The sequence below is a fragment of the Erpetoichthys calabaricus genome, chromosome 2, assembly GCF_900747795.2.
Source record: "Erpetoichthys calabaricus chromosome 2, fErpCal1.3, whole genome shotgun sequence".
NCBI classification, from domain to species: domain Eukaryota; kingdom Metazoa; phylum Chordata; class Cladistia; order Polypteriformes; family Polypteridae; genus Erpetoichthys; species Erpetoichthys calabaricus.
Window position 1 is genome coordinate 202,424,336 of NC_041395.2, and position 21,298 is coordinate 202,445,633.

Genomic DNA, 21,298 nt, shown 5'->3' on the forward strand with positions numbered 1-21,298 from the left:
CTTTTTGCTTTCTAAAATTCTTTTAAGATTTTGTGTCTTTTAACTTGGAAGAGGGCCATTACTCCATCCAACGGTAGCTGAAGAAGCCAGTAAAACAGAGTAATTGTTTGTTCCACTTCAAATACTGATTATAATGATGAAGCAGCCCTGGATTCACCTTTAAGCAAAATGAGCACTTGCTAAGTGCACCAAGAGAAGGGGGGCACCACTGAGTTTTTAAAAAAGTAGGAGAAAACATTAAGTATAAATAAAGCTGTAAGTAGGCAACAATTTAATTTAACAATTTAATTTTTTTCACATCATTTGATAAATGTTGTTGAAATGCTGTATATCCTCAAACTTAGAAAACAGTGGAGTGAAGAGATATTTTGCTTAATACAAATAATGATATTTCATTACAATATCTGGCATCAATTTCTATAGAAAGAGGATTTTTAAAGTCGGTAGTATGGCAAGTGTGAAAGGTTTCTTTATTAGGCTGGATTATAAGGCTTACTGAAGGTTTTTTTAGTGATTCCGTCACTGTTGACCTAAATTTTTGTAGATTATTTTTGGTTTGTGTTTTTATTTTTCTTCATGTTCGTAAATATGTTTTGAAAGGCAATATAGTTAGGGTTGCTTGGTTTTCTTCATTGAGGAACTGAAGATATTGGGAAGAGTAGCTTTTTGAATACTTGATTTTTATTGTCTGTCTTATTATTTATTTATTCTTAGTCTTTATTACTGTATAGTCTATACACTACACATTTTCTGCGACTTTTTAACTGTGTGTGTAGCATGTGTTTATTTCTTGTTTAGTTCTTCTTTTATTTTGCACAATAAAGATATTTTGAATATAAATTACTGAGACCAGGTGACAAAGAATTTAACTGATCCCGACATTGTAACACTTCTTTTAGTTTACCTATCTGTGCATATGCTCAAGATGTGCCTTTGTTATCACAAACGCTTTTATTTGTTGAGGGTTTTCTTTAGTAATTGTATTTTTGTATTTTACTCTGTTTTATTGCCTGTTCTTCTAATTCAAAACTTTGTTTCTCCTGGATTTATCTTTATTTAGTGTTTTGTATTTTTTGTATCTAATGTTGTATATTTGTTCTTTTATCTGCTTTTTCACTGTTGCTTATTCTGAAATTATTTATGAATATAAATAAATTGTATTATTATTACTTGAGTTGAATGAAATGACCGTTATGAAAAGAAATAACACCGTAGAACTACCCCCTGTCAACCTATGAAATTGGGCCAATAGAAGCAGCTAAACTGGTTTCAGTTTGAAATGTATATGTGCATAGATTGTACTGTGTTATATATACCATAATCATGATCATTTTTGATTATACCGTGATATAAATTTTTGGCTATACTTTTCACCCCTAAACCCAGTACACATGCACTAGGGAATGCATTCCCGGACGGGTTTATCCATTCACGAGAATTCAGAGATGACACAGTTCACGGGCATCTTACATGTGAACGGTTTTAGAACGACCGACACTTATTTTTAATAAAACTACTGCAATATGTTGATATCAATAAAAGACTAACCTTATCTACAAGCAGTTCATGCTGTCATATAAGTACATGTATCTAGTTAGTTGCGGTAATAAGAGCATAGAAAGCACAACGTGTCCAGTGTGCGGTCGTCCAAGCGAGAGCGCACCTTCGTGCAGAGTACACCAGCCGCTGAGAAATCTCGCTCTGCCTCCACTGAAGTAGGCGGCACAGTCATCAGATACTGATACACTTGTTCTAAACAACGCCCGCTCTTGCTGTTGCTCTGAAACACTGCCGTTTCATCTTTTACTGATGCATCCAGTTTCTTGTCATCATTCTGTGATGGCAAGTTTCTTGGCACAGATAATGCGGCTGCAACAGACTGACACACAGCAATTTCAAGTGCTGTTCAAACCTGTTGCCTGATGAAGTGCAAGCTGCAGCAATGGCACCACCTTAATTATTTTCAACTATAACTCTGTTATTTCTTGATCGATTTTTACACTTTTACACACTATATATGCGAACTTGGTTGTTCCCATTCACCCGGGAATTCCAGCAGTTTAATTCCCGGGAATGGATTCCCTAACATGCACTGCAAATTAATTACCAATATATTACAGCTGAAATGCAAGCATCATAAATACAAAACATAATCTTCTTTCGCCTGCTCCTGTCAGAGGTTGCCACAGTGGATCGTCTTCTTCTATATATTCCTATCTTCTACATCTTGCTCTATCATACCCATCTTCACAAACCACCTGTTATGCCTTCCTCTTTTCCTTTTGCCTGGCAGCTCTATTTTTAACATCCTTTTCCCAATATACATAGCATCTCTCCTCTGCACATATCCAAACTAACACAATCTCGCCTCTCTGACTTTGTCTCCCAACTGTGCAACCTGAGCCGACCCTCTAATGTACTCATTTCTAATCGTGTCCATCATTGTCACACCCAATTCAAATCTTAGCATCTTTAACTCTGCCACCTGCAGATCTGTCTCCTGCTTTCTGGTTAGTGCCACTGTCTCCATCCCATATAACAAAGCTGGTCTCACTAACATCCTGTAGATCTTCCCTTTCACTCTTGTTGATAACCGTTTGTGACAAATTACTCTCTCTTCCACAGTTCCCATTACTCAGTACTGTTAATCCCAAGTATTTAAACTCATCCACCTTCGCCAACTTCTCCCTGCATCCTCATTATTCCACTGAACTTCCTCTCATTCACACACATGTATTCTGTCTTGTTCCTCTCCTCTCTAGAGCATATCTCCACCTCTCCAGGGTCTCTTCAACCTGCTCCCTACTCTCACTACAGATCACAATGTCATCAGCAAACATCATAGTCCAAAGGGACTCCTGTCTAATCTCATCTGTTAACCTGTCCATCATCATTGCAAATAAGAAAGGGCTCAGTGCCGATGCCTGATGTAATCCCACCTCCATGTTGAATGCATCCGTCACTCCTACCACAGACCTCACCTCTGTCACACTTCCCTTGTACATATCTTGTACAACTCTTACATACTTCTCTGCCACTCCCGACTTCCTCATACAATACCACAACTCCTCTCAAGGCACCCTGTCATATGCTTTCTCCAGGTCCACAAATATACAATACAACTTGGCCTTCTCTAAACTTCTCCATACTGCTGCTCACTAATCATCACCTCCCTTCTTAACCTAGCTTCCAATACTCTTTCCCATAACTTCATGCTCATCAATTTTATCTCCCTGTAGTTACTACAGCTCTGCACATCCCCCTTATTCTTAAAAATCAGTACCAGTACACTTCTTCTCCACTCCTCAGGCATCCCCTCACATTCCAAGATTCCATTAAACAGTCTGGTTAAAAACTCCACTGCCATCTCTCCTAAATACATCCATGTTTCCACAGGTATGCTGTCTGGACTGACGGCCTTTCCATTCTTCATCCTCTTCATAGCTGTCCTTATGTCCTCCTTGCTAATCCATTGCATTTCCTGATTCACTATCTCCACATCATCCAACTTTCTCTCTCTCATTCTCTTCATTCATCAGCCTCTCAAAGTACTCTTTCCATCTTCTCAACACACCCTCCTCACTTGTGAGTATGTTTCCATCTTTATCCTTTATGATCCGAACCTGCTGCACATCTTTCCCAGCTTGGTTCCTCTGTTTAGTCAATCAGTATCGTCCTTTACTCCCTCCTTAGTGTCCAACCTCTCATACAACTCATCATACGCCTTTTTTTAGCCTTTACCGCCTCTCTCTTTACCTTACTCCTTATCTCCTTGTACTCTTGTCTACTTTTTGCATCTCTCTGACTATCCCACTTCTTCTTTGCCATCCTCTTTCTCTGTATACTTTCCTGTACTTCCCTATTCCATCACCAGGTTTCCTTTTCCTCCTTCCTCTGTCCAGATGCCATGCCAACCACCCTTCTTGCTGTCATCCTTATTATTTCTGCTGTAGTTGCCCAGCTGTCTGGTAACTCTTCATTGCCACCCAGTGCCTGTCTTACCTCCTCCCTAAACTCAGCCTTGCAGTCTTCCTTTTTCAACTTCCACCATTTGATCCTTAGCTCTGCCCTCTCTTTCCTCCTCCTCTTGATCTCCAACGTCATCCTACAGACCACCATCCTATGCTGCTTAACTACACTTTCCCCTGCCACCATTTTGCAGTCTTTAATCTCCTTCAGATTGACTCTTCTGCATAGGATATAATCTACCCGTGTGCATCTTCCTCCACTTTTGTACGTCACCCCATGTTCCTCCCTCTTCCTAAAGTATGTATTCACCATAGCCATGCCCATCCTTTTTGTAAAATCCACTATCATCTGAACTTCTTCATTCCTCTCCTTGACACCATACCTACCCATCACATCCTCATCTCCTGTCTTGCCTTCGCCAACATGTCCACTGAAATTCATTCCACTCACCACTTTCTGTCCCTTGGGTACACAGTCCATCACTTTATCCAACTCACTCCAGAAATCTTCTTTCTCATCCATCGCATACCCAACTTTTGAGGCATATGCACTAACAACATTCATCATCACACCTCCAATTTACAGCGTCAGCTTTACATTTATCCAGCAGAATAATCTGCCACCACAGCCATCTTTTTTAGGTAAAAGAATAATAAGAACTCAGATCGGTTCTATTTATATTGTTCAACAGTTTAACCGAGAGAGAGGTGCAACCTAAGGACAAATGACTAAGTGGATTGTGAAGAGCAGGAAAAAAAAAAGGCAGGTCCAAAGCAGGCAGCAATAGTGACAAAAAGAAAACCAGCCTCATACATAAAAAAAAAAAAAAATGGCTTCTCCTGTGTTTACACTTCTAGACACCGGAAAACAAAATGGTCCTTGACTTATAGGTTAAAGAAACTAATTGTACATCATCTTGACTAACATTACTGATAAAAAAGAGGTTTTAGATACACATTGCTGACGTTGTATCCTTTCATTGAATGTTTTGAATCATCCACGATCACCAGAACAGTTTTTATCAACAAAGAGCATGAAGCAAACCTGAAAACGTAGACCCTCAAAGTAATGAAGGGAAAGGACAAAGGACTGCCAGTGATTGAAAGTTGCTTTTTCTCCACAGTTTAGTGATCATGTTCCTTTACTTTTTAAATTGAGTGGAGACTTTTGGGCCATTTATGCAAGTAATGAGCTGAATTTTGTTGTGTTTCATAACAGTTCTTGGTAGCATATGCTCTAAGCAGGCGCCAGCACTCACAGCTGCTGTAGAAACTTCGCAGTGAGCCATTATTCAAGCACTCATTTATTTTCTCCTGCATTCCTGCCTGGCGTGCGGTTATTTAAGGACAAGAACTGAATGTAGGTCTGTTATGCAGGCGAGAAAGAAGCAGCATGAGGACAATGTGGAAAAAAATAGAAAATGAATGCTGTCATTTTTCTCAAATGTAAAAAATCTCCTCAAAAATGATTACCACTGTCAACTGCAGTAATTATTTACTTTTGCTCTTGCATCCCTGTAATTTTGGTCTGTATTGAATCTCAGTTTTCCACTGGGCTTATTCCCACATTTGTTTCAAATATCTTGCATTCAAGTAAACTCAGTGGACATACACAGCATTTTGGCCAGCAATTAAGTTAAGAGGGATCCATCCTCCACCCCTCCAGGGATGAGAGTAACATTGGTTTGTCAACATTTTTTACAATTTAACCCTTCTTTTATAATTTTTGTTTTAAATCTGTCACAACCTCTCCTCAGAGGAAAGTGTTGTTTCCATGGCAACAAAATTTCACTTAAATCCTTATTCACATTGATTATAGTTCTGCAGAAACTTGGGCTGGAGTACGTGTTTCTCCTTGACACCTCCTGGAATATTTTGGTTACTTACTCGTTATTTTTGTAGCAGAATATTTTAGTACTGTGGTGGGCTGGCGCCCTGCCCGGGATTTGTTCCTGCTTTGTGCCCAGTGCTGGCTGGGATTGGCTCCAGCAGACCCCCGTGACCCTGTGTTAGGATATAGCGGATTGGATGATGACTGACTGACTGACTGACATTTTAGTACCATAAAGATTACAGGAAGGACTCCCGTGACCCTGTGTTCAGATTCAGCGGGTTGGAAAATGGATGGATGGATGGAAGTATCTTTCTGCCTCCCAACAATAAACAATCTTACTAATTATTGCCACCATGTTTTGAACAATCTAAACTGACACCCAGGCTCTTGCCAAACTCTGGAAATCTGTTTTCTGTGTCTCTCTTTACTTTCAATTTTCTTGTCCTGGTGATGGTAAGACATTGAGTTTTTAGTCTAGGCCACACTATGCTGAGCAGCTATTTCACTCACAAAGCCACAAGAGACATGCATGCTATCCACTCGCCACTTGTCTAAACCACCTCAACTGACTACTATCGATCTCGAGAAGCCCTTTTTCTACTCCAACACCCCAAAGCCCCCCCCCCCCCCATTTTGCCTTATACTTCACCCGGACAAGGAGCATATTCTCAGCACCCTTGTGTAAGAACCTCACTTCGGCCACATATACTCTTTAATTCATTCTTTTATGTGCTATTTAGAGATCACAAGCAAAAGTGACGATTAGATTATAGAATGATCAGTAGTTTGAACCTTATCCTCCAATTTGTGGGCAAATTTCCTGTGTCCTGTACTTTCACTTGTGTAGAAGATCATCATATGCTTGTAATCCTTCATTTAGGACAGCAACTTACTCCTTATGTGCTGACAAAAACACTAAAGGTGATCCTGGAGAACTTGTTCCAACTGCACTACATATAGCTGGGTATAGCTCCAACTCAATGAAGGTTACCTTGTAATGAAGCCAAAAGGGACATTTAACATCAGAAATGTAACACTTAGGTTCAAAACTGGATACTAGTGAATCCTTAGCAATTTGTTGGTGCCTTATTCATTAAAAATTCAAGCAGTAAAATAGACGAGATGTACCCTTGGTAAATTCTCACCTGCAAACAACAAACTCCTTTTAACAAAAACTATTTTAACATAACGCTGGTTCTGCAAATAAAGAGACCAAAGAATATGCAGTAGTGTCCATGGCACTCCATTGTCTTGAAGCACGTTCCACAAGATAGCACTGGGAATGTGGTTGAAAGTTTTTGCCAAGTCCTCAAAGTAGATGTAGAAACATCAGTAAAGTTTAATGACCTTTGCCCTTGTATGTATATTTAAAAGAATTGATACATGGCCAAGGCAGAATTCATGCGATTCCGTCGTGAAGTTGAATTCCTTTCCAGTAGCACAACATAGGCTTTCCTACCAGTCAACAAGCTGAAGCACTGTCCCCACTTTCCATGAAGTTTGAAAAGGCATGATAACCGAGACACCCCACAACATTCATTGCTTTGAGCAATTCTGTCTAGATTTACAGTGGTGTGAAAAACTATTTGCCCCCTTCCTGATTTCTTATTCTTTTGCATGTTTGTCACACAAAATGTTTCTGATCATCAAACACATTTAACCATTAGTCAAATATAACAGAAGTAAACACAAAATGCAGTTTGTAAATGGTGGTTTTTATTATTTAGGGAGAAAAAAAAATCCAAACCTACATGGCCCTGTGTGAAAAAGTAATTGCCCCCTGAACCTAATAACTGGTTGGGCCACCCTTAGCAGCAATAACTGCAATCAAGCGTTTGCGATAACTTGCAATGAGTCTTTTACAGCGCTCTGGAGGAATTTTGGCCCACTCATCTTTGCAAAATTGTTGTAATTCAGCTTTATTTGAGGGTTTTCTAGCATGAACCGCCTTTTTAAGGTCATGCCATAGCATCTCAATTGGATTCAGGTCAGGACTTTGACTAGGCCACTCCAAAGTCTTCATTTTGTTTTTCTTCAGCCATTCAGAGGTGGATTTGCTGGTGTGTTTTGGGTCATTGTCCTGTTGCAGCACCCAAGATCGCTTCAGCTTGAGTTGACGAACAGATGGCCGGACATTCTCCTTCAGGATTTTTTGGTAGACAGTAGAATTCATGGTTCCATCTATCACAGCAAGCCTTCCAGGTCCTGAAGCAGCAAAACAACCCCAGACCATCACACTACCACCACCATATTTTACTGTTGGTATGATGTTCTTTTTCTGAAATGCTGTGTTCCTTTTATGCCAGATGTAACGGGACATTTGCCTTCCAAAAAGTTCAACTTTTGTCTCATCAGTCCAGAAGGTATTTTCCCAAAAGTCTTGGCAATCATTGAGATGTTTCTTAGCAAAATTGAGATGAGCCCTAATGTTCTTTTTGCTTAACAGTGGTTTGCGTCTTGGAAATCTGCCATGCAGGCCGTTTTTGCCCAGTCTCTTTCTTATGGTGGAGTCGTGAACACTGACCTTAATTGAGGCAAGTGAGGCCTGCAGTTCTTTAGACGTTGTCCTGGGGTCTTTTGTGACCTCTCGGATGAGTCGTCTCTGCGCTCTTGGGGTAATTTTGGTCGGCCGGCCACTCCTGGGAAGGTTCACCACTGTTCCATGTTTTTGCCATTTGTGGATAATGGCTCTCACTGTGGTTCGCTGGAGTCCCAAAGCTTTAGAAATGGCTTTATAACCTTTACCAGACTGATAGATCTCAATTACTTCTGTTCTCATTTGTTCCTGAATTTCTTTGGATCTTGGCATGATGTGTAGCTTTTGAGGTGCTTTTGGTCTACTTCTCTGTGTCAGGCAGCTCCTATTTAAGTGATTTCTTGATTGAAACAGGTGTGGCAGTAATCAGGCCTGGGGGTGGCTACGGAAATTGAACTCAGGTGTGATACACCACAGTTAGGTTATTTTTTAACAAGCGGGCAATTACTTTTTCACACAGGGCCATGTAGGTTTGGATTTTTTTTCTCCCTAAATAATAAACACCATCATTTAAAAACTGCATTTTGTGTTTACTTGTGTTATATTTGACTAATGGTTAAATGTGTTTGATGATCAGAAACATTTTGTGTGACAAACATGCAAAAGAATAAGAAATCAGGAAGGGGGCAAATAGTTTTTCACACCACTGTAGTTCACCCATGAGGTAGCCTTAACTCCACTGAGCTCTTTAATTAGTGACTTTAGTCACATAAGTGAAGCCAATCCCAGCCAATACTTCCGGCAATACCTCCTCCAAGGAGTATGTTTCCACCAGGTTTAAGACTTCCTCAGAGTGCTCCTTTCTCCTCTCAAGTTCATAGCTTGGCACCACTGTTTATACCTAATCTTATGCTGCATGTACGTAGGTTCAGAACAGATAACACCACTACAAAGCTAAACAATGACCACTGCCTATGGTCCTCTGGTACCAGGCACACTTACGGTATAAGCATCCATTTGTTTAAACATGATGTTTGTTATGGACAATAACAAATATGTATATAATATGTAGATATGACATATGATATAATACAATAATATGTAGAGAAATCTAATAGCAATTCACCAGTCTGGTGCAGATCAGGCAGACCATTATTTTCCTTCCATGTTCCTTCACATACCTTCATCATTTCCAACATGAGCATTGATGCCCCTCAGCATGTCAGTACAGTCACCAGTCAGTCCCATTTTGAGCAAAAAATTCACAATCTCTAAAAACACCAAATTATCGGAGTAGTTGAAACATCCATGCAAGCTACAGTCGAAGAATCTCCTTGCAATTTGATGTTGCATTGAACTGACACTCTGACCCACTGGTATGGTACACAGCTGGAGGCTTCTGACAGTCCCCCAGGCTGAGCCTGGCCAAGTTACTTGGGTCACCTGGCCACCAGACAGCTGTAGGAGAAGGGAAAGTGTCTGTATGCTGAGTGAGAATTGAAATATTTTGTCACAAGCCTTGATTGGAGTCTAATTTTTGGATTAATCCTTTTTGCACCTTTCCACTTTGAGTAGGAGCATCAAACTCCTACCCTGAAGGGCTGTCAGTGTAGGTATTTTTTTCATTAGTGACTAGTTACTTCTGACTATTGAACAAACCTTTACTTGCTTAATTTTAATCGACTTGGATTTTAAAAACTCGAACCTGTTAATTGTGTCTCCAGGATCACCTTTGGTGTTTTTTTTTTTTTAGTAGCCAAGCAAAAATAAGATGCCAAGCGACTAGTTTAGGGTCAGAGCATCAAACTCCAACCAATTTCTTAATAAGAAGTCCATTTTTGTTGTTTAAACCTGTTGTTTAATTTCTTGACTTGTTGGTGTTTCCATTCTTCTACTGCAGACATTTCCAAAACTGTGTGTTATCTTTTTTTTTTTCCTTCAGGGCATTATCCACATGTTTTGTGACCAGAGCACATTAATATTTTTCAGTAGTTCAATTTTCTTTCAAATATTGAATTAAAATAACTGTTGTATGATGGAGACACGGGTGCACAGGTATTGCCTGGATTTGCATTTCATTGTTTGACTGCTAATTTAAAGAAAACAGAATTAAGAGGCCTGAGCCTTAAAAATTCATTCAGGTAAAATTAAAGGAAAAAATGTCTGTTCGGTCAGCAATTATAATAAGGTACTAATGAAGGAAGTGGCTAGAATAAAAACCTGCAGCCCTCCAGACCTGTTTCTGACACTCCTGCCTTAGAACATCATGCTATGGATTGACCCTACCAGGGGTACCAATACTCCCAGATCATTGACATCCACAAGACCTCAACAGTCCCACTCCATGCTGAATGTTATGTCACTATGCTTATTGTCACATGTGCCCCACACATATTCTGTTAAGATCAGATCTGGTGACTTTAATGAAGTGGTTACCACAGTTAATTCAGTATTTTTCCTGCAACAGGCATAAATGGTCTTGTAGCATAAAGTCCTGCTGAAAAAGCCCATTTATAGATTTATACATTGCCACCACATGTGAATATGTCTGATTGGAAACCATATTTTGTGCTGTTCATTCAGTACTGTTTTTACATTAAAGAGCTCATTGTGTAGCATCAACACACACCCACATGTCACTCTTGAGCTCTTTACCATATCGAGTTCCTCCCATCAGCATCAGTCTCCAGCATTTACATTTCTTAACTCACTGCACCCACTCATTCTCATCTGGGCCGATCACTAGCATGGTACAAAGACTTGTTCTGTGTGACACACCATTTTGTTGCGCTCACTTGTTAAGTTGACTGACTATAGCCATCGGTCTTTACCTGTCCCTTTTGTTTGGATGACTGACCACTTTCGTCACTGCCAAGAGACTATTGTGTATGAAAATCCTCATACCAGCATGTATAGTGCATGTGACCCCTTTAAACGTTTAGTCATACCAGTTCTCCAGTGATGCCTCATTATATGATTTAATAGCATTTTCTGTCATTCACCAATTAGTTAATGACAAATGAAGCTGAACTGAATAAAGTAGATGTTTCTCTTTGGTTAAAATGTTGTCCTTCTAATTTGCTTATGAACAACTTGTTTTTTTTCTTAATATATCTACATATTTTAATATACTGTAGCATTAGAAAGTCTTCTGTAGCAATTTAACTTGTTTTGTTTTTGGCTTTTTATAGTAGTCATGTCCTTATAATCACATCTTTCCTGTTCCTCTGAATGAATCTTCGTTTATTCATAGAATACTCTGGAGCAGTGCTTCATCTGCATGAAGCCCATTATGGAGAGAATCCTCCGTGCCACAGGGAAGGCCTATCACCCACACTGCTTCACTTGTGTCGAGTGTCATCGCAGTCTGGATGGCATTCCTTTCACTGTGGATGCCAACAACCAGATCCACTGCATTGAGGACTTCCACAGGTACGAGGCTCCAGAGTCAGTAGACCACTAACCACATTGACAATTGTTTCAGTATACTTTAAAAGGATGCACAATTTTAATTTACTTTTGTATTTTTCATAGCTTCTTTTCCATAATGTATCACATTTTAGTATTCTTTTTGTATACCATGGAAACTTGGTCTGTTGTAATGTATGATTTCTTTGCTGTTAAAGTATTACATATCACATTTTTTTACTTATATGATTGCGTCTTCTTGCCAAGCATTAGATTTTGTGTATTAACAAGAAAGATCTGATGAAAAATATCAGCAACACAAAGCAGAGTGCAGAAGAAGCCAAACCAGCCTACAATATGTGCTAGTGCACTCCAGCATCTCACTGCAGAGCAGGGGTCCCCAATTACTTTTTCCTGAGTGCTGAGTAGAAACAGCAATGCAAACCCAATGGCCTTGGCATCAGCCTCATACTGTTTCATAGTCACTGTACAGTAGTCTTCATGGCAGCTGCTTTATTAAGTATAATTATTTACATATGCCTATTTGTAGTAATTTTACTTTTCTCCCTGTTCAATGAGAGAATTAAATGAGACCCAAAAATGAGCCATTGTTCTATGTTAAAGATTTGACATCACTAATTTGGTGTGGATAATCCTTTCCACACTGGCTTTCTGGTAACATTCACAGAAGATAATGATTCAGTTATGTGTGGAGGGAAGTCGCTCTTGTGCATCTCAGTTCAGAAATCGTTTTGATTTAGAATCTACTCACATTGGCATCCTTGCATTGTTCTATAAGCATATTCTGACAATTCTGGAATCTACAGTAGAAGAAATACTCAGTCCAGGAATAAAAAGTAGCCTTTTTGGCCATCTGCAAATAGAGGATGGTTGTTGTTGAAACAGAAGGATTTCATTTTAGAGATTGAAGCTTTCAAAATTCTTTGTGAAATTCTCTTATCAATCTGACCATGTACAGTACGTGTGCACCAAGTCCTTTCACAGTTTGTTTTTAAATGTTGCTACACAGGTGTAAATGTCCTCACAGGTTCGCAGTGGTAGTGCTGCTGCTTTGCAGTAAGGAGACTGTGGAAGATTGTTGGTTCACTTCCCAGTTCCTCCCTGTGTGGATAGCGCTTTGAGTACCGAGAAAAGCGCTATATAAATGTAATGAATTATTATTATTATTATTACAGCTGAGCAAGTGTAACTTTCTTCCCTGTAGATCTTATTCAAATATGGGCCACTTTTAATCATATTTGTCATAAATGGTATGATTCTTGCCTTGCAATTGTAAATTAAGCTGATATAGATGAGACTTGAAGGCTCTGAAAATACACACATGACATCTCTTTGCTTTTGTTCATAAAATACAGAAAGGTTTGGGCATTTTGGCTCTGCAAACCAACTAAAAAATAAAAGTAAACCATCTTGTAGTTCACACACTCTCTTCAACACTTGGTTCTCGCTGCACTAGCACACATTGTCACATAGCAGGAGTTTCTGATGTTCTGCAGACATTTCCTCCAACAGGTTCTGAAGAGGCAGTCCTTCAGACTGGAATTCTTGCAGTTGACTTTTACAAGCATAATGTTTGTATCCATGTCTATCCAACACGGATGGCATATGCCCCCTAGGAATGTGTTCTTTTGAAATTGCAGTCATACTGGAAACAATATATCCCTCCCAGTAACCTTGATGGAGATATTAAGACAAGAAAATTATGGTATATATGAACGAATATATTTAATTTGCTTTTAAATGCTACATTTACTGCTGTAAACAAACAAATAAGGAAGCCTGTTGGACAGCATAATTGTCACATGTCCATTATCAAAAGAGTCGGAGGTATAGTCCTAGGTAAGGACGGCAAGGGATGTCTCTCATCTGACTATAGGAAAGGCTTCAATGAGTTGCTGAGCTGTAGATTCTTTTATATCCTAACTTTAATACCCTGACTGACATTACATCAACTTGCATTAAGACATTGTCTGTATGCCCTTATTAACAGACCATAGCTGACCAGTTAGTAATTTGTGATAGACTTTTCCATATTTATATTGACCATTCGCTTTTATTTTGTAGAAAATCCATTACTTCTCTTTGTCTAGTTGACTCTCCTTTAAGCCCAGTTAATCTTTAGACTTCATTTCTTGCTAATCACCTGCCTTTTAAGCCTCCATTTACAATGGTCATTCTACAGCCTACAGGTTTACTCTCTGTGGCATCATTGTGTATGAAGATAAAATGTAATCTTTTATGTCAACCGAACTGTTTGATTTAAAACAGGCTCACTGAAAACGCTAACATTTAATTTTTGGGCAAACTTTAGTTTATAGAAGGAAACGGTCCCACTGTTTCTATCCTAGAAAGATTTTATGCATTACGCTGTAGCATATTCCTAAGATATAATTAATGTCTTCTGGGAAAAAATGACTCTCAAATCATCATAAAGCATTGATTATTAGTTATTTTATATTGCTCACCACACCATGGTATCTTCCATTTTCATGAATGATGTAGTGAAGAGGCATTAGCACTAGGTTAACAGCAGCTAGCCTGCTTACCAAGCACTTGTATTCTCCGCTGATGGAGCTTCTCAAGTGACGACAAACACAATTTTTGTCCATGACCAAGCCATTTTTTTTCAAATGATAGGGTCAGTTAATTACAAATTATTAATGCAGTCAAGACATCTATGTTTGGGGTGGAAACAAGCAGATCTTCCCAATAAGCCCTCCTCCTAAAAGACATCTCACAAACACAGACAGCTGTTCTGTCTCTGTCCTGTCGCAGAATGAGTCAATGATAAGTGATACAATACCTGCTTTTTTAGATGTACAACAAAGAGCACAGGTTCTCCTCAATGCACTATCATTGGCTAAGGGCATTTTCCTCAAAAGCTCTATTTCTGCTTTGTTTTATCATGTTGACTTTTACCACCATATCATTGATGCATGTTTTTAACAAATCGGCATCTGTGAAAGATCAACAAAGCATACAGAGATGCCATAGTTGTATTCTCATGTTTATACATATAGTAGTTATATGGATGGTGATAACCAAATAATATGTTAAATTCAAATCTGCAATTTTTTGTTTGTGGTTGTGTTTAGAATAGTTGTTGCTGAGGTAACTATGGTGTGTTTCACTTTGTGTTAGCCACCATACAGATGGCTACAGTCTGAGAGCATAACAAACAAGTTCACTTGCATGGTCTGGTAAAATTAAGCAAAAATTTTGTCTCCAGTTGTTATCAAATTTAAACTTTTTAGCACTTGCTTTGGCTTTTATGCAAGCAAGACGTACATGTGCTGTGTTTGTCTGTTTGCAAAGATCAGATGTTTTATTGAATTAACAGGCGACAACTTAAACCTCTCTGGTTAAGTTTTTGGTGGCTTATAGGCTTAGCCAATCTGCATAAATGTACTTACATTGGAATACATGTTGACATGGGTGTATGTGTTCTGATTATCAGTTTGTGTGGAATGAGCATGAGATCAAGTGCCTGCAGGCCAGATGTCTGCATGAGCCACCTATTTAAAATCTCTGCAGTAGAGCTTGACATGATGGGGATAAAAGTTAATATATCTGAGTTATCCCGATATTGAAGCGATGCTGTGCTTGGGGTAGTGGGATATCGGCTGACCACACTGTTCACAGGCACTGTCCAACTCCAGACCAAGCATGTCAGGCAAAGCAAGGGCACTGAAGATGAACGGGTGTTATGCTATAAATATAAAGTCTCTAATATAGGGTCCTGTTTTTATAACATACCATTTTGTATACAGCTGAGTATCTTTTAGTCAGAAATTAATTTAGTGCCCTACCAAACTACGTAGTAATTGTATTTTGTAAGCAAAAAATATTGCTGTGCAAAATAGAAATCCAAAACTTAAGAATTCTGTGTTCACTGTAAACCTAATGTAATTCTCTTTTTTACAGTGCACTAAGAACTTCATTCAGTATCTTGGTTTTTCCTTTTATTTTTTTTTTTATTTTTTACTGTTGCTTTTTTCCCAAATTCAGAATTTAATTCACAAGTTTACAAGCAAAAGATCCAACTATGAGCTTCTTAAGGCTGAAAGATGATTTTCAGATTAGAAATCATTTTGCACCATTACTCTGAATTTTGTTGTTTCATCAGTGTCATCAATTATCATGGTCTATAAGGATGTTATTTGTATCCAGTTACCAACTGTAAAGTTTAATGGCTGCTCTGGTTGTGATATGCTCCTACTAGCCACTGTTGACTTGTCAATGTTATTTTTGTCCCTATTTGACATGGCTCTAGGCTGACCATGTTCCCAATGTACAAATTAAGGAACGTGAAATATGTCATCCTGACAGCATGCAATATGTATTATATACTGTAAGTCAATAAAAAAAACTTTGTTAGACTGTTAGAAGATCCTGAAACTGTGTCTCTGGTAAGCATGTGGCCTGCCAATGATCAATGAAGACTGTGATTTTGTACACTGGTACCGTTTACACAGGCCCGCTATCACTATTATTCCTTTCACACTCAATGAGCTCTTTGTCAGTCTAAACTTCATTAGTCACTCATACTCTGTGCCTCACTTGTTTGCAGACAGGTCCATTTATTTACAGTTATGCTATGTTGGGCAGTAAAAAGACAAAATATCTGAGAGGGGCCATCAGTGGTGTAGATTGGTTTTCATTGTAAAACAAACATTGAAATTTAAAATGTTCTTTCACAATATGAATCCTATTATAGGCCCCCTTTCAAAACCTTCAAAGCTCAAATTGTTAAGTGCAATATTAGCACAAGTCATTGTCATCAAATATTTTTTCCAATGAAGAGACATACTTTATTTACATTTTAAATTAGACGAGGACTGGACTCTAAAATATCTAAGATTTATTTATGGCGTGGTCTGCCACTCCAGGGGTTATTTCAGAGCCAGATATTTGAAGAAATGCTGGCTTCTCCTCATCTGTGAGTTTATTGTGTCTTGACTTTATGACTGTTTATAGAGTTTACTATCATGATACAGAGGAAGAAAGAATGTGGGAAGTCATTTCAAGTAACTGTGTGCAGGAAGCTGAGTAGTTCAGTGCTTATAATTGGACTATAGGATGGTAACTCTGCTTACTGTGAATAGTGGCCAAATAACCAAAAGTAACAGAAAACAATCATATCATTAATGATTATTTTACACTTGGCTTCTATTAAATAATCATTCAGTGTATAGTTCATGTCAAGCTCTACAGGAAAACCTCACTGAAAATCGACTGAGATGAACCCAGTAGTTAGCTGAGGTGCTCTCATTGTGCTTGCAGCTGTCTTCTCCAGATTCTCAAGAGTGCGCAGATAAATCTAGAAGGTCACACACAGCTGCAATTCAGAAGTCTTCAGCCAAGTGCTAGGGTGTGGTAACATGCTTTTTTAAAACTTTAAGATAATGTTAGAGTGTCTTAACTAGGTGCTTCATGCAACCCTCACCAAACAACCCCAGTCCTCCAAACTTACATCATCCTCCCAATCCCCCAATGCTACAGAATCACTTTCTCATTGTCACTCATTGCAGAGCTCAAGAAATATTTTCTTATAGACTGATACAGTATATTAATGAAAACAAAATGCAAGAATGTAAAATAAAGAGGAAAAACAAGGATTGTATCTTATCAATAATAAGTATATACAAAATGTATATTGTATATGAAAGTATAATGTTGTATCAGTAAGTTATGTATATGAGTGAAAAGCTTACTAAATGCACCAACCCAAGTGATGTACTGAGTATTTAATGAACTTCGCTATCAACATCAGTTGTTATTACACAAATCCCAGAAATAATGAGTGAGTGAAAACGTCAACCCCATTTTGTATTATTTTTCTTAATTGAAACTCCTTATTGCAGCTTTTTCCATGAGAAAAGCTGAAATACTAAAACTAAGTAATGTCAAACATGTAAGAGTACCTTTGTATAACAACTTAATTTAAACAGTGTTAAATGTATGTGTGCTGGAGATCCACAAAGGGAGAAAATTAATCACGTATCATAAAGTAGTTTTTATTCCTGAGCTTTCAGTCCCTGCCAGGGGCCTTCATCCGAGGATAATGCTTGGACTTGCAAGAATCAAAGGCAATATAGAGCAAAAATTAGGGGGGGGGGGGGGATTGGTTGTAAAGTTTTATTTATTATGAACATGTTCTTCTTAAGTTTGCATATGCTGGGTTTATGTCCAAATGTCTGTTAATGGCGTTCTCGTTTGATAGCCAAGATTCAGCCAGCTCTCTGGCACTTTTAGTACTGGCCTTAAATCTTTCTTCTATATTGTCCCAGTTAAATGTATGTCCTGTTGATTTAGCATGTGTATAGATCAGTGATCGTGAGTCCTTCCTTCTGACACCGTTGCGATGTTCATGTATACATGTTGCGATTCTTTTTGATGTTTGTCCTATGTATACCGCTGGGCAAGAACTGTATGGAATGCTATAAACTGTGTTTCATATTTCTGCTGTTGATTTCTTGTTTGTAGCATTAAAGAGGACCATGCGCAGATTGTTTGCGGGTTTGTGTGCTGTTCTGATTCCTGACATGGCCAGGATGCATGCTGCACTTTCAGACACAATGTAATGATAAGGAAGTGAGTACCAGGTGGGATGGGGGTTCTGGTTCAAGTCAATTGTTTGCTGAGTTTTTTGGCGTCTCCTATGTAGGCATTGTTTAATGAATGTTTTTGAGTATCCGTTTGAAGTGAAAAGACGGAAGAGATAGCGTCTTTTGTTTGTTTTTGTCTCCTTCGTATTACAATGGGTGTGGACTCTTCTGAATAGAGTTTTAACACAGCTCCATTTATGAGATACTGGGTGGTTGCTGGCGCAGTACAATATCTTGTCTGCATAGCATTCCTTACAGAAAACACTTGTGGTCAGGTTGGTGTCATTATTTCTTTCAATGCAGATGTCTGTGTGTGTGTGTGTGTCTATATATATATATATATATATATATATATATATATATATATATATATATATATATATATATATCATATGAAAAAGTTTGGGGAAAAAAAAAATTCTTTGGATTTTTGTTTATCATTGGCTGAGCTTTCAAAGTAGCAACTTCCTTTTAATATATGACATGCCTTATGGAAACAGTATTTCAGCAGTGACATTAAGTTTATTGGATTAACAGAAAATATGCAATATGCATTATAACAAAATTAGACCTGTCCATAAATTTGGGCACACCAACAGAGATATTACATTAATACTTAGTTGAGCCTCCTTTTGCAAATATAACAGCCTGTAGACGCCTCCTATAGCCTTTGATGAGTGTCTGGATTCTGGATGGAGGTATTTTTGATCATTCTTCCATACAAAATCTCTCCAGTTCAGTTAAATTTGATGGCTGCCAAGCATGGTCAGCCTACTTCAAATCATCCTATAGATTTTTTTCGATGATATTCAAGTCAGGAGACTGTGACGTCCATTCCAGAACATTGTACTTCTCCTTGTGCATGAATGCCTTTGTAGATTTCAAACTGTGTTTTGGGTGTCTTGTTGGAATATCCAACCCCTACGTAACTTCAACTTTGTGACTGATGCTTGAACATTATCCTGAAGAATTTGTTGATATTGGGTTGAATTCATCTGACCCTCGACTTTAACAAGGGCCCCAGTCCCTGAACTAGCCACACAGCATGATGGAACCTCCACCAAATTGGACAGTAGGTAGCAGGTGTTTTTCTTGGAATGCGGTGTTGTTCTTCCGCCATGTAAAGTGCTTTTTGTTATGACCAAATAACTAAATTTTTGTGTCATCAGTCCAAAGCACTTTGTTCCAAAATGAATCTGGCTTGTCTAAATGAGCATTTGCATACAACAAGCGACTGTTTGTGGCGTGTGTGCAGAAAGGGCTTCTTTCTCATCACCCTGCCATACAGATGTTCTTTGTGCAAATTGCGCTGAATTGTAGAACGATGTACAGATACACCATCTGCAGCAAGATGTTCTTGCAGATTTTTGGAGGTGATCTGTGGCTTGTCTGTAACCATTCTCACAATCCTGCACATATGCCGCTCCTGTATTTTTCTTGGCCTGCCAGACCTGAGTTTAACAGCAACTGTGCCTGTGGCCTTCCATTTCCTGATTACATTCCTTACAGTTGAAACTGACAGTTTAGATAGATAGATAGATAGATAGATAGATAGATAGATAGATAGATAGATAGATAGATAGATAGATAGATAGATAGATAGATAGATAGATAGATAGATAGATAGATAGATAGATAGATAGATAGATAGATAGATACTTTATTAATCCCAATGGGAAATTCACATTTAAACCTCTGAGATAGCTTTTTGTAGCCTTCCCCTAAGCCATGATACTGAACAATCTTTGTTTTCAGATCTTTTGAGAGTTGCTTTGAGGATTCCATGCTGTCACTTTTCAGAGGAGAGTCAAAGGGAAGCACAACTTGCAATTGACCACCTTAAATACCATTTCTCAAGATTGGACACACCTGTCTATGAAGTTCAAGGCTTAACAAGCTAATCCAACCAATTTGGTGTTGCACGTAATCAGTTTTGAGCAGTTACATGCATTCACATCAGCAAAATTACAAGGGGACCCAAATTTTTGCACAGCCACTTTTTCACATTTGATTTAATTTCATACAACTAAATACTGCTTCACTAATAATCTTTGTTCAGAAAACACCCCAGTACTCGGATGTTCCTAGGAAATGAATGTGTACCAGGTGGGATGGGGGGTGTGGTTCGGGTCAATTGTTTGCTGAGTTTTTTGGCATCTTCTGTGTAGGCATTGTTTAATGAATGTCTTTGAGTATCCATTTGAAGTGAAAAGATAGCATCTTTCGTTCGTTTTTGTTTCCTTTGTATTACAATGGGTGTGGACTCTTCTGAATAAAGTTTTAACACAGCTCCGTTTATGAGATACTGGGCGGTTGCTGGCAAAGTGTAATATCTTGTCTGCATAGCATTCCTTACAGTAAACACTAGTGGTCAGGGTGGCGTCATTATTTCTTTCAATGTAGATGTCCAGGAAGCTGATGTGACGGTTCATTTCTTTTTCCATGGTGAATTGGATTGCAGGGAATGTTGTGTTGATATGGTTGTAGAACTCGTTCAGCTGGCCATTTTTTAATATGACGAATGTGTCGTCTATGTAGCGTATCCAAATTTTGGGTGTGAACTGGGATAGAGTCGCATTTTTGAATCGCTGCATTACCAGTTCCGCTAGGAGTCCTGATAACGGCGATCCCATTGGCATGCCTTCTTTTTGAATGTAGTATTTGCCATTGAAATGAAAGTGAGTTTTTTGGCAAAGTGATTTTAGGTGCATTATGTCTTCAGTGGACAGCTTAGTTCTTGTCTATACATATATAATATACTGTGTGTGTGTGTGTGTGTGTGTATATATATATATATATATATATATATAGTGGAATATGACCCGGACACAGACAGGCAGACACGTTTAAATCACCACACACACATTTATTCAGGGTCTCCATGGTATACAAATGCACTACTCACAAGCCCCAATACCCCTCAGTCCAGGCCCACACAATGCCTTCTCTCTCTGTCTCTTCAGACTGCCTCCTTCTCTCCTCC

At 38.6% G+C, this 21,298-nt stretch overlaps 1 protein-coding gene across 2 annotated transcripts in view; it reads left to right on the top strand.

Annotated features, from left to right (window-relative positions):
* The window catches only part of lpp (LIM domain containing preferred translocation partner in lipoma), a 538,541-nt gene that overhangs the window by 497,227 nt on the left and 20,016 nt on the right, over positions 1-21,298 (top strand). For both annotated transcript variants that reach the window (XM_051922238.1, XM_051922237.1), the window contains one exon: positions 11,532-11,710. In XM_051922238.1, the coding sequence (XP_051778198.1) occupies positions 11,532-11,710 (179 nt within the window). The remainder of the gene's footprint in view (positions 1-11,531; positions 11,711-21,298) is intronic.